General features: G+C 45.8%; 1 protein-coding gene across 2 annotated transcripts; it reads right to left on the minus strand.

Moving 5' to 3' along the window:
* Window positions 1–2793: 2793 nt before the first annotated feature.
* On the minus strand, window positions 2794–12751 carry LOC133137440 (astrocytic phosphoprotein PEA-15-like). 2 transcript variants are annotated; one of them, XM_061255724.1, is made up of 4 exons: window positions 12633–12751; window positions 7669–7843; window positions 6691–6846; window positions 2794–6509 (listed from the first exon to the last, which is right to left on the minus strand). In XM_061255724.1, the coding sequence occupies exons 2-4, from the start codon at window positions 7838–7840 to the stop codon at window positions 6445–6447; spliced, it is 393 nt and encodes a 130-aa protein (XP_061111708.1). In that variant the 5' UTR covers window positions 7841–7843; window positions 12633–12751; the 3' UTR covers window positions 2794–6444. The 2 variants fall into 2 exon arrangements, with proteins under 2 accessions (XP_061111708.1, XP_061111707.1); XM_061255723.1 differs by lacking the exon at window positions 12633–12751 and adding an exon at window positions 11407–12036.
* Between the last annotated feature and the right edge of the window lie 1457 nt (window positions 12752–14208).

The raw sequence follows: 14208 nt of genomic DNA on the forward strand, positions 1-14208 counted from the left end.
AGATAACAGATATGGGTGATTCAGTCAGTGACATAAACTCCATCAATCTCTCATTCATAATTAGCACAGATGACTTCATACGCATCAATATTATTTAAATGATTTCAATATTATTTCAATGTAAGTATTGTGTATACTTTACATGTACACTCACAGAGCACTTTATTAGGAACACCTGTACACCTACTTATTCATGCGATTATCTAATCAGCCGATCGTGTGTTTCAATGCATAAAAATGAATCAGTTCAATGCATAAAATCACGCAGATACAGGTCAGGAGCTTCAGGTAATGTTCACATCAACTATCATAACGAGGGGAAAAAACGGGTTCTTTGACTGCGGGATGGGATTCTCCCCTCAAACTCAAAACAAAAGGAATTGACCTTGCTGTTCCAATACTTTTGGAGGGGACTATATCCCCAAAAAGAACATAGAATCAACCCAAAATTCCAATTTCTATGAGACAGCAAACTAGCCTCTCCTGTATTGAATTCTCCTAAAACCTAAAAATTAATGCATATTTATTGTTCAGACAAAGTACTAGACGCAAGGTGAAGCATAAAAACCAAGCAGACTTTTCTGGAAAAGTTATACATCAAATATTGTATTTGGCACTCGTATCTGGAAACCACTGAAGGCAACCATGCTTGCCCAAAATCTCCGCTTCCTTTTTGCTTGGTACTTTCCAACTGTGACTGACAAATGCGTGTACGTTGTTCAATACATTTAAGTATGAGCTCCTCTTTTTCAGGAAGTAGGGATGTTGGTGGTATGCAATTCCCTTTATAGAATTAATTCAGCATTTTTGTTTTTAACTCACACACACACACACACGGCAACCACTTTTAACTTGCTTCAATTATTACTTTGTGATACTGTATTGTGCCTTTATGCTTCATGCACATACAGTCACTGAGCACTTTATTAGGAAAGCCTTTACACCTACTAATTCATGCTATTTTCGAATCTTGTGGCAGCAGTGCACTGCACAAAATCAGGTTAGGAGCTTCAGTTGATGTTCACTTCAACCATCAGAATGGGGACTGTGGGATGATTGTTGGTGCCAGACAGGGTGGTTTGAGTATCTCAGAATCTACTGAGAGCCGTGGAGGTGCAACAGGCTAAGATGCAGCGAACCTGCGGTTGCAGTTCTTTGCAGTTCGTTGCAGTTGCACACCGAGGTTCGATACCCGGTCCTGCCAAAAGCCAAATTTGGCCGGCTCTCATGGAGCAGCATAATTGGCTCGCAGGGTGAGTAGGGAAGGTGACAGTAATTCATTACATTAATGGCATTTGGCAGACACTCTTATCCAGAGCGATGTACAGTTGCTCCCCTGGAGCAATGCAGGGTTAAGGGCCTTGCTCAAGGGCTGTGCGGATCTAATTGTCGCTACAGCGGGGATCAAACCACCTTGCAGGTCCCAGTCATGTACCTTAACCACTATGCTACAGGCCACCCTGTGTATATAAGCACACATTATTGTGGTATGCAGAAAAACATCTCTGAACACCCAACACGTCAAACGTTTAAGTGGATAAGTGGAAGACTTAATACGTCTAAAAAAAATGAGTCAGCGAAATGCCTAACCAAGTGCTCACTGAGTGTATGTGATGTAACATGTATGCAATATTCTCATGAGGATCTCTACAAACATTATGAGATTTGTATGTAATTCAGGCCATATGAATAATAAGTATAACATCTTATTTTAGAGAATCGTTTTAGAGCATAATCCCAAATTATTTCCTTAATTCTCACCTGAAATGTCAACCGGTACTTTCATGCACAGAAACCTCTATATCGGCAATGAAAAAAATGTAACCAATAAAAAAGATTGTTTTACATAACACTGAACACATTTTCACTTTGTGAGTCAAATATCCCCTTTTCCTCCAAACTCTTAACAGAGTTCCGTTGCTTTAAATAAAAAGTACGTAAACTCTATGGGTAACATTCACACACAGAACTGTGTTCTGGAGTTAAACCCATGAGTCCTATGGGAGCTACGAAGTGAGTTCATGGAGGCAGCCATGTTTGACGGTAGGGCCTTCTTGGCACCAGAGTATGCATCTAAATGTGATGAATCAGAACGGAAATCTTCTCCCGTGCAGCTCAGGGTCACTGGAGAGTCATCAGTTCAGCATGAAGAAAATGTAGAATTTAAAAGTGCTGTCCAAAATTGGGTAATTTCGCTGAGGGTAAAGTCATAGTTTTGAATTTGACTCCAATGGGGAAATTTGCCTTTTGGCACCGGAGGTTTAATAAACTGCACTGCCTCCAGTAACCACTGGAGATTGTGAGCGTCTGGGGGGGGGGGGGGGGGGGGGGATGTCAATCCCCTGGTTTCCTGTTTAAGCCCTGTTCCCTTCCCTACCCCATCGCTCCCATGCCTCCAGCCTGTCATTGTAAGCAGGGCTCGGAATGGAAGGCGGCCTGTAGCGTAGTGGTTAGGGTAAATGATGGGGAGACGCAAGGGTCGGTGGTTCTAATCCCGCTGTCGCCACGATAAGATCCGCACAGCCGTTGGGCCCTTGAGCAAGGCCCTTAACCCAGGGGAGGATTGTCTCCTGCTTAGTCTAATCAACTGTACGTCGCTCTGGATAAGAGCGGCTGCCAAGTGCCAATAATGTAATGTAATGTAATGTGAAGGAGTGGTGAAGAGAAAGCACGTTAGCCCAGGCAGTATGTTATCCATAGAGCAGAAGGCTGCAATAGCACGTTAGCAGCTGATTAAACTTGAGCATGGGAAAAATTGAACGGCTCATATAATAACCACACAGAAGGCAAGAGTAGATAAGCAAATATATTTTAATATTCACTGTAGCACATTTTCATTTCATGGTAAAAGCCACACCTTATTTTTTTATTCTTTAAATATACTATGTATTATTATAGTTTTTTTTTCATGTATGTCTTTGCAAAATATATATATATATATATTTTTAATATTTTTTTTTTATCTCTACGGAAAAACAGCATAAAATCTCCATGGCAACCAGCAGGGACAGAATTCATAAACAGTGTTTTTAGTCAGGCTTTTTTTTTAAAGAGTCACAGCGTTAGAACAGAGTTGAAATATTCACACAGCAACTCTGGAGAAAGACACTCATCTATTTCTCTCTCAGTGGCATCACTCCTGCTGTCCATCATGTTGTCTACAGGTATTCCTGCTCTGCGCCCTGCACCCTCCCTCTCTCTACACAGCTCACCTGTCGTTGCCAAAGCTCTGATTTACGATTAGGCACGTTTGGGGGGCGGAGTTTCCATGGTGTACCCATTTACCCTTTAAGGTGTGAAATCCACAGTGACTAGAATGTTCTTGAGCGAACATTCTAAACGCTGATGTAACAATGGCTAATGGTAATTGAAAGCAAAGGTAGTTCTCGTCACGAACTTCGGATTTTGAAGAAATCAACATTCAAGAAGCCTACTTTTGAAAGGGTTAAAATGTCCGCCTCTGTGCCGTGCTACTGCAGGAGGTAAGTCAACCTGCTCTCCCACTTGAACCTGAAAAATACCTTTACCCAACTTGTCCCTCTCTCCCTCTGTAGTGCAAACACTGGCCAGTCAAAGGCCAGTCTGCAGTCTCTGTTCATGTCATCCTCTGTCACCTTCATACCTTTCCAGCCAATCACCATCCCTCTGTGACTCTACATCAGGAAGCCAAAGTTCCCCCACTTGACCTGATCACAGAGAGAAGTCTTCGCAATTCGACTCTCCAGCAACCTTCACCGCATTCCAAATGTGACAAACCTATTGGCAACACTACAGCAACGCTTCAAAAACATTCCAAAAACGGAGGCGCCCGAGAACAGACTACAACTCTGGGCCATTGCCATTAAAACCACCCAAGTCCACGACAGTAACCTGAAACATCCCCCCACACACCACACCTCTACCCCGGCGACCGCCCACTCCCTCCCACGTATGACTGCAACCCCCAACAGTCCCGGCTTCTCCAGAGCACAGCCCATCGGCTCTGCCTCTCCGCCATCGCACCACCGTGCACGCCGCTCTTACGCAACACCTGCGTTAACCGCCGTCCGCAGCCTCCATCAGCCCCGGGCCGCCATCGTTCCTAAGCCGCAGACGGCTCTCACTCGCGGGCTCGATGATGTAACCGCTGCCGGGCACCTGCTGTTGACCTCTAATGACCCCCTCAGCCCGTGTGCGAGCCGCCTCCTTCCACTAAAGCGCTCCACTGTTACCATGGAAACTCACTTCGCCTGAGTTCTTTTGTGCCCTTGTCTCGTTTTTTTGTTTTTTTTTTCCTTTCCGTTATTTTTTTTTTTTTTTTTAACCTTTTCACATTTCTACCCACCTACACACGACAATACCCCACAATTCAACAACAACCGTTTTTGTCGACACGGCGGAGACGTGGTTAGTCTGTCAGTCGGTAATAATTATTCCAGTCGGCCTCAGTCCGCGATGCTGATTCACGTTCGTCACACTGATCAGGTGCATCCAAACGAAAGCAACAGCAGCTAAATATGACGCTCCAGTTATGAAAATTACGGGCTGATCACACTGAAGAAGAAAACACCACATTTCAGTGGACACCAACAACACTGGCTGTCAGAATTAGTGTGAAACTGCAACAGGTCTCTATAATATTTTTTAAAAGAAAATGGAAACCCTTTCACATGGTATACTTGTTCAGTGCCCATGGTTAGTAAACATGCCTGATTCCCCAAAAACACAAAAACAACATTTGCATTTCATAAATAACCACAACACAGTACAAACAAATAAGGTCACAATATGTAAAGTTCACAGAGGGTGACACAACGAGACACATATAGACAGAAGAAAATCTCTATCTAACTATATTTGTCATAAAAATAAAAAATAAAAAAATAAAAAATAAAAGTTTAATGGGAGTCTTCTAGTCTGTTTCACGTTCATTTCCACTAGGAAGTCTGAAGCAATTGACGCTCGGAATGCTAGAATCTTCCAATGGCTGGAAGTGGAATATAGGAGGAAAAAGCTATAAAGATAAAGGTACAGGTACATTAGGGGGAGGCATTATAACGCAAAACTCGAACCCACCAGCGAAGTTTGGTTGGACATTTATCACATAGTCTACTGGGCTGTTCTTTCGTTCTGTGCTTTCACCAAACTGGATCTCAGAACTCAAGACTTCTCTTCATTTAAGTCTCAATTTTCGATGTTCCACCGCACCGATTGGTGTTTACTTTCTCGGATTAACACCCTGCCGTGTGTAAATTAAAAGTCTTCTTCTGGGGGATGTCATCTTTCTGAATTATGTCACGGGCCTCTGACCTGATTGTGGTCTGAAACAAACAGAACTTGTGAAAGCTCATGGCTGTGGGTGGAGCCAGACAGAGAATAATGTTTTACTTGGCAGCTCAGTTAATTTATACCGTGGCGTAAATGTGGATATGTCTGCCATGTGTGTGTGTGTGTGTGTGTGTGTGTGTGTGAGGAAAAGGTGATCAGCGCACACAGCTCCACTAGCTGGCAGAAAACATCCAGAACACCTCCACAGACATCAGAATTTCCTGCGCTAGTGTACGTATCGGTGGCGTGCCATCTTGTCTCTTTCTCGCCCCTCCGGCTGTGACACGGCCAATAAGCTACATACGCCCATGAGCTTCTCGTGTTCCCCCCCGAGAGGCAGGAAGCACCGTCCAGATGCATGCTGGGAACGCAGCTGAAAGATGGTGGAGAAGGGCTTCGTAAAAGCAGGAAAAAGAGTGCACTCACCACAAGACGGTAAGCACTCGCTACAGACAGGGCGAAGCACATGCTACGGACAGGAAGCACTCGTCACAAACAGGAAGGACTTCTATCCACTACTTTAATTGCCATCCCCAATGTCAGTCTACGAGTGGCTGGTTTTTAAACAATCCCACCTCTCGTGTGCGCATTTTATTTTTATTTTTTAGTAAATGACTTGTGAAAAGCAAAGAGAATCGTTTCACGTCTTTCTCAATACCTTTTCATTCTTCTATTTTCTCTACTCTCACTCTGCTATCCTTCACTGGCAGAGCGATGTTTGTTAAAGTGTCAGCAAGCCGGTGTCATCAGGGGGGCAGTAGGCTTCAGATGACAAATTCCAAAAAAGCCTAATTCTAATCATTTTAAGGGATACTGACTACTCTGGAAGGTGTGTGGCTCTAAAAACCTAAGAATCTACATAATCTGCCTCAAAACACGGAAACCATGGGACTAATCCAGCAACTCAGGCCTGCATCTGCTCAGCAATGTCAAACTACAAAATAAAACTCATCCTCTTTCCTGATTGGACATCGCCATAGCAACATAGGCCACTCCCTCCCACCCATAGAGCCGGGAGGAGTTGTGCATAGCTGGCTGTGATTGGCTGGCGGGTTGGTCAGTGTGGGGTGTAAATAGATGGGGAAAGATGGGGGGGGGGGGGGCGCTGAGGAATGGGGGAGTGGTGCAGAGGTCGCCTCAAGCTTTTTTGGGGGGAGGGGCCAGTTTGATGATGTCCTCTTCGGAGGGCTGACGAATTATATCTGGGGAGAGAAACAACATAACATAACACAAGGTAATAGTGCAATTACCATTTAACATAACATAAGGTGATAGAGTGCTATGAGTGAAAGAGAGAGAAAGAGAGAGAAAGAGAGAGAGAGAGATAAGGTAGAGAGAGAGGGAACTGAGAGAAAGAGCAAGGGGGAGGGGAAAAAAGCGAACCTTTGTACTTCTTTGCGGAAGGGATGCGCGTGAGTTTGCTGTCGATCTCGTCGTCCTCGGAGATCTTCAGCACGGTGGTGCGATACTCGATGACCCTCGTCAGGAGGTCCGGCCGGCGGGAGATCTCAAAGATGTGCTCGATGTAGGACAGCTTATCTGCGCAGGGGACAGACAGGCAGGCGGGCGCTCACTGTTAGCATGGCCTTCAATCCGTCTTCCTCCTTCTTTGTCTCTCTCTATTCCTCCCTCTCCCCTTCTTTCTCTCTCTCCTTCACATGCACAGTCTTCCTCCCTCTTTTTCAGTCTACACCCCCCCTCTCCATCTCTCTTTTTCCCTGTCCTTCACTTCCACTGTCCTCATTCTTCTTTCTCTCTATACCTCCCTCACCCACTCACTTGTATACTCACGTCATTACATTACATTACTGGCATTCGGCAGATGCTCTTATCCAGAGCGACATACAGTCGATTAGACTGAGCTGGAGCAATGCAGGGTTAAGGGCCTTGCCCAAGAGCCCAACGGCTGTGCGGATCTTATTGTGGCTACACCGGGATTAGAACCACTGACCTTGCGGGTCCCAGTCATTTACCTTAAACACGACGCTACAGGCCGCCCACTTCCACTTCTTCTTCTCCCATTCTCTCTCTCTCTACTCCCCCCCCTCTCTCTCACACTGTGCCAGTTTTTGGTTCTTCTCCAGGTAGCTGAACCAGTCAGTGGAGCAGATTATGGCCTCCCTCCCTCTCTCCCTCTCTCACCCCCTCCCTCTCCCTCCCTCTCTCACCCCCCTCCCTCTCCCTCCCTCTCTCACCCCCCTCCCTCTCCCTCCCTCTCTCACCCCCCTCCCTCTCCCTCCCTCTCTCCCTCTCTCACCCCCCTCCCTCTCCTTCTCTCACCCCCCTCCCTCTCCCTCCCTCTCTCACCCCCCTCCCTCTCTCACCCCCCTCCCTCTCCCTCCCTCTCTCTCCCTCTCTCACCCTGTGCCAGTTTGTCGTTCTTCTCCAGGTAACTGAACCAGTCGGTGGAGCAGGTGATGCCTGTGCTCTGGTCCTCTGGGAGGTCCTCTTTGCAGGCGCTCTTCAGCTGCTCCAGGTCGTCCGCTGTGATGATCTCAGCCAGGTCGCTCAGCAGAGAACTGTACTCTGACATGGTCTACAGAGACACCAATAAAAACCTTCATCTCAGCCAACATGGTCTACAGAGACACTAAAAAAACCTTCATCTCAGCCAACATGGTCTACAGAGACACTAAAAAAACCTTCATCTCAGCCAACATGGTCTACAGAGACACTAAAAAAACCTTCATCTCAGCCAACATGGTCTACAGACACACTAAAAAAACCTTCATCTCAGCCAACATGGTCTACAGATCACCAGACACTAAAAAACCTTCATCTCAGCCAACATGGTCTACAGACACACTAAAAAAACCTTCATCTCAGCCAACATGGTCTACAGATCACCAGACACTAAAAAACCTTCATCTCAACTGACATACAGAGACACCAAAAGACCTTCATCCCAACCAACATGGTCTACAGATAACCAGAGACACCAAAAATAACCCCCATCAGGCTCAAGGAATCAATTCCAAATGCAGTCAAACCAAATTATCAAACACACCTGACATATTATCTGGACCAGTGGAATCATAGGCATAGGTTTCAGTTAAACTTTGGGGGAGACCCACCGCTGGAGTGGACCACCAACATAGTAAAGAGGTCAGGGTTAGATCAACGCTTAAAGATTACGTACGGTCCCTATTGTTAAGAGTTGAAGTAACGCCGGATATTTTAGTCTCCAATCGAGCGGGACAGTTAATTAATGTGAAACCTATTTAATAGCACATTCCCACAGTAGAAACACAAAACAAACGGGAATGCTCTCAAATCCCTGAAGAGTTACACGTTGATAGAACATTAGACCACCGTAAAAAAAATATAAAACCTTGGCGATCACAAGTCTGCCCACTGAAAATGGATGTCACAGGCAAACCTCGCAAGCCAGGGCGAACAGACTGCGAACACTAGGGTGTTAAGCCGTAATAAATACTCCCAAGAAAAAAGGTGCGATATTAGTGAAATTGAATCGAAAATCTTCAACTTCCCAAATATGACAGATGGAGAAAAGTCTTGGAGGTAGCAGCCAGACAGGCCTCTGTGATCACACGATGCAGCACGACTCCATGCGGACACAACAGGGACCCTTAAGCACTGAAAATGACTAAGCAACCGCTATCACGGCTGCCATTTTAGAATCATGTGCGTTCCTCGAACAATCCCGCAACTGATTAATGCTGTAGAATATTGCGCGATTGTGCAGGCTCATCCTAACGCTAGTCATGTTACCACTGACCTCTGCTAATGGATGAAATGACACGGTGGGATGGTCGCCGGCTAACTTTAGCCAGACAAGAAAATCAGCACATTTAGAGCTTGCGTCAGCCGGCCAATGAGACGGCGGGTGCGGAGGGGATGCCCTCGTTGCTCGGCCAATCGCTAGCCGCGAGCGGACGCGTGTCGGAAAACCGGGCACACTGCGAGTCTTTGGCCAAAGAGGCTTCAGCCATAACCGACGGGAAAGCAAAGAGCCGCCCCGCTGAGATGGAAGCTTCGCGATTCGTGGCGTCAACGCTCCACATTAACCAGGCTCCAGCTGCTGCAAGCTACAGAAGCCAGAAGTGCAAGTCTCACAGGATGCAATGTCACAAGCACTAGCAATGAGGCTAGGGAAACATACTGGACACATACCCTGGACACCCTGTCACCCAAGGGCATGAATTTAGAGAATAACTACAGTGAATTATTCCGATGTAGTCCATTATATTTAGCATGGGTGTATATGATTATTTATGTATGTGTCTCTTTAATTATTTAGGCCTATGTGATTTTGGGGCGCAGGTAAATTGTTTTTTGATCATGCTTTTATGGATCTGCGTAGAAGATACGCAGACGTGCATGCAAGCGCAGCCCACGTGTAAATGTCTGCACGGTGGAGGAGTTAGCGTACTGTATTATGCAGGCGAGTGGTATGTTTGCCGCTGGCTTTTCCTTGTTTTTTCCGCGGCCGGGATGTAGCCCAGCCCCCTATCCGCTGATGAGGATCAGCTGTCTCCAATTAGACTAAACGATGCAGCCTGTGCCCTTTCTGGATTTTCACACATCCTGATGAAGGCCTAACGAAAGGCCCGAAACGTCAATGTTTTTCACAGTTTATAGGCACAAAAGGAAAGAACAACACTACTCTCTCCCACCGATGTGTTCTTTCTCTCTTCCTCAATATCCTTATTTCCAAGTATTACAGCTCTCTCTGTCTCTCTCTCTCTCTCTCTCGCTCTCTCTCTCCCTCTCTCTTCTCTCATCTCTCTCTCCCAGCCGAGTTCCCATCTCACAGTCTATGGTTCCCACCCTCTACTGGATTCCTCAACCAATTGCATTTTAGATTAAAAATGGAAACAAGAAAGAGGTCAATGTGAACGCTTAGCATCACACACATTCTGTCTGTCTCTCACACACACACACACACACACTTACACGTGAGCAGCACACGCACACGAGCATGCTCACACACACACACACACACACACACACACACAGGCCTAGGGCCGGGCAGGAGGGGAAGGGTTGAGGGTAGAGCGGTGAATCAGGAGATCTGTACACAGCTCCACGCACTGGCAGGCAGGAACATACTGCAGCTATGCATGGGAGAGAGACGTTCGATTCAAGGATCAAAAGGAGGAAACTATTTTACAAATTATAGGCGCAATAAAATATAAAATCCAATCTAACGTGTTCCATGCGACGTCTCAATTATTTTGCAACGACCTCTCTCCCTCTCTCCCTCTCTCTCTCTCTCTCTCTCGCTCTCTTTCTCTCTCTCTCTCACACACCCTCTGGCGTCGGAGTTGATGCTCACTTAGCGTGCTTAAATCTGTCGTGTTTCGGTCGAGCACAGATACGCAGGGCGGCGTGCAACACGTAACGGCTCTCTGTGACACACAGAATTGCGCTGGAGGTGCTCGGCGCTAAATCTAATTAGACACGGTTCGTGACAATATGGCCTATTCATCTGGAGAGGTGCGGGATCGGGGTACGCAAGCTGGCAGAATGTTCCAGATCCAGCACTTTGTCATGATGTTTGAACGGCATAGGCCTACCCGCTCACTTGCATCATTCAAAGGAAAATGTAAATTAATATAATTAATAAATATTGTTAACGGTTAAACTTAATTAATGGTACAGAACAACAGTTAAAAACACGTTAAGTCGGTCGGAAGTTCTTAAGATTAGGCTAACTTGAGTTTTGGAAAGGGGTACATTTTGTTAAAGATCATGCGGAGATCATTTTCGGAGATTTGCATTGGAGAATCCTGCAGGCCAACGCTTTCGTTTTGTTAACTTTTATCGAGCATCACGTGTCAAACCTAAACCGATGTGGCAGGAGAGATGACCACACAGTAGGAACATCACCAGAACTTAGCTTAACTAATGCTGGCTGCAATGGATGACAATAATTTGCTGGGAAAATGTAGTGGAATGTCACACGTCTGTCAATGATGACCTAATCTGATCGGGTTTGGCTATTAACGGTGGGAAATAAAAGAACCATAACAACAGAAACGACGAGAACAACAGGAAACGACGGAGAAAATGCACACGGATTACCATGGATAAAATCGTGTCCAACAAGGCGACCCCACATACGCGTTTACTTACTTCGGGTACAAGAGGCGTACACTCCGTGGCGGAGAGATGCTGTGCCCGATTAGCTAACGGAATGAGGAAGTGTTCTTTATCCCAGTCCGGGTCCGTTCGTGTCTTTCACGGCTTGGTATGGTGGCGAACCCTTTGGACACCCGGCACTCCCTCCACCCGTCGACTGGTATTGGAAATATTTCGACAATTTTCCTATTATCTCTCTAACCGTTATATTCGAGTTTTAGCAACAGGCCTACACTTGGGAAGGGAAATTGTGTGTATATTCCAGCCTATTCGCACAGCAAGTCGGTCTGTCCAAGCTCTGGCCGGTCTGAGCATGGAAACGCCTTTTTCCTCTCCTCCCCTACAGTCTCACACGCCGGATTCTGTGCATTCACAAGCACACACACACATTTTTCACAGCTGATGTCACCGCGCTATCCGGTCTGCAAATCCCTCCTCTTTTGTTCCCGGTCTCAGTGTCTCTCTGACCCTATCTCTCTCCAGAGGTCTGTGTCCGATTTTTTTTTTTTTTTTTTTTAGGAGCTGAAGTGTGGCCGGACTACAGAACGAACGCATCGGGATGCAACGAGCATTGCGGTCGCCAGAGACACGTTCGATAACGTCACATTCTGGAAACGTCTTCCGGATGCGCGCCGCCGCCGGGGATGCCGAAGGGAGCCGAGCTCGTTTCTGCGCGATCGCTCTATTCCTCTATTCTCGCAGTTGCGCGGTGACTTAGCGGAACCACAGGAATACGAATAGAATGGTTCAAAGGACCGGGGAAAACGCGCTGTCAGCTGCCTCCCCCTTCCAACTCCGTTTTTTAGCACAGGACGTTGGCTATTCACAAAACAACACAAGAATATATCTTAAATGAGTGGTGTTTTCTCTAAATCACCGTGCTGACAACATTTTCACATCATATTTGTGAAGTAGTGTATATTGTCTTTGTTTTGTTTTGTTAACAATCGTAAATGTTGGTTTGTTTAGCTAATTTTATAGTTATTGATTATACATGGGCCTTGTAACGCCCCCCACCTTTGGTCGCTCAGGATAACAGCATCTGCTAAGTTATTGTCGTGTGATGTGAACCACTGTAGACCTGGTCGCCTTCAGGATACAGCTGTACACCTGGTCACCTGCATCCAGCAGCTACATAACTGCATACAGTCACCTCATGTGAAAATAAATGAATAAATGTGAAAATAAAATAAAATGACACAGAAGTAGTCTATCCTTACCGTATTTCCTTCTTCAAGGTTTGGTAGAATGGGTCCAACTGCTGTGTTTCAGACACATCGCACGCAACATGTAGGAAAGCCACAGAGACGAAGGAGAGTCACGAGAAGCTGCAGTACACAATATGTCCACTGGGGTGAGCTGCTGGCTGGAAAAGTGAAACTGGTCAGACATAAGTCCAGAGGACCAGTCGCTACCAGTGGCTCATATAACCAAGTAGCACCTAGTGACCACAAAGCTACATGAACACACAACCATAACCACACAATTACTTAAGCACATCACCCCACACCTGACCCCCCCCACCCCCCAAAAAAAAAAAACCCAAAGAAAAACAAACAAAAATATAGCTAGTATCTGGAACTTTATCACAAAATGCAGAGGCATTTCGTTTCTTTAAGACAGTAAACACAGATTTATACAGCAAACGCCAGAATTAATTCAATAAGAAATTTCTCCCATAAATGTGAATATCTTCTGCAGGGGTGAAATCAGTCCTTACATATGTGTAGAAGAGGTCACATGTGAGTTGGTTTCAAATGGCATCGATGAATATGAGGTTCACTCGTGCCAGCATATTGGCCGCACATTGTTCAAACTGAAAGATAATAATCTCCAGGTGGGTACTTTGTTTCGCGGCTAATGCGCTAAAGAGGATATATATTTATAGGCCGGCAGGAAGCTGCCATTTTGAATATGGTGGAAGCAGATGTCTACAGCAAAAGGGGAATCGCAGGCAGAATTACTGCTGACAATAACCCATTTAGCCACATGCAAAATGTCAGCATTTTTACAGCGGACAATGTACGGCAGAGCGCAGAAGCCCAATGGCTAAGCGGGAAAAAATTTTTAAGAACGGGAGGCGTGGAACGTGCTACTGCCACCTGACATCGCTTTACAAACTGCAAGAGGGTTTTGTGTCTCGGATAGTGTTGAATGTAGTGTTGAAGGTCCCACCGTACCCGCCCCCCCCCCCCCCCCCCCCCTCCCCAAAAACAAAACAAAATGCTATCGAAAGGTTTGAGAAAGGCCGTAGCATTTATTGGGCCATGAGTAATGAGAGATTTCTGCGAGCTGACAAGTCATGCTGTTTCGGTAGTCTTATTCAGTTTCGTAATGCATTGATGTTTTGGGTGTCAAGACATTCTGCCCTGCCACTAACTTTCCTCTCCCAATAATAAATAAGCTTTAACCCTGCAAACAAGCAAATAATACAGCAGATCCTATTTCCGAGCTTTATTAATAACTCAGCTCTCTTCTTTCAATCTGTAAATTAACATGCATACACACACACAGTCCTGTCAGCAGAGAGAGAGTGCCAAACCAGGCTACGTTTAGAGACCTTATATACAGACCCAGGCATTTACAGGTTGTGTTTACAAATTCATTCTGCATTTACAAGACCAGACTGAGACTACAGACCCAGACAGGCTGCGTGAACAGGTTGCGTTTACACATTCATTCTGCATTTGGAGGACCAGGCTATGCTCATAGAACCAGGCTGCATTCACAGACCCAATACTGTGTGTCTTTTGTGGCCTTCATTTACTCCTCGATTGGAGGAGAAGAGATAGAATT

The sequence above is a fragment of the Conger conger genome, chromosome 9 (genome assembly GCF_963514075.1).
Source record: "Conger conger chromosome 9, fConCon1.1, whole genome shotgun sequence".
NCBI lineage: Eukaryota > Metazoa > Chordata > Actinopteri > Anguilliformes > Congridae > Conger > Conger conger.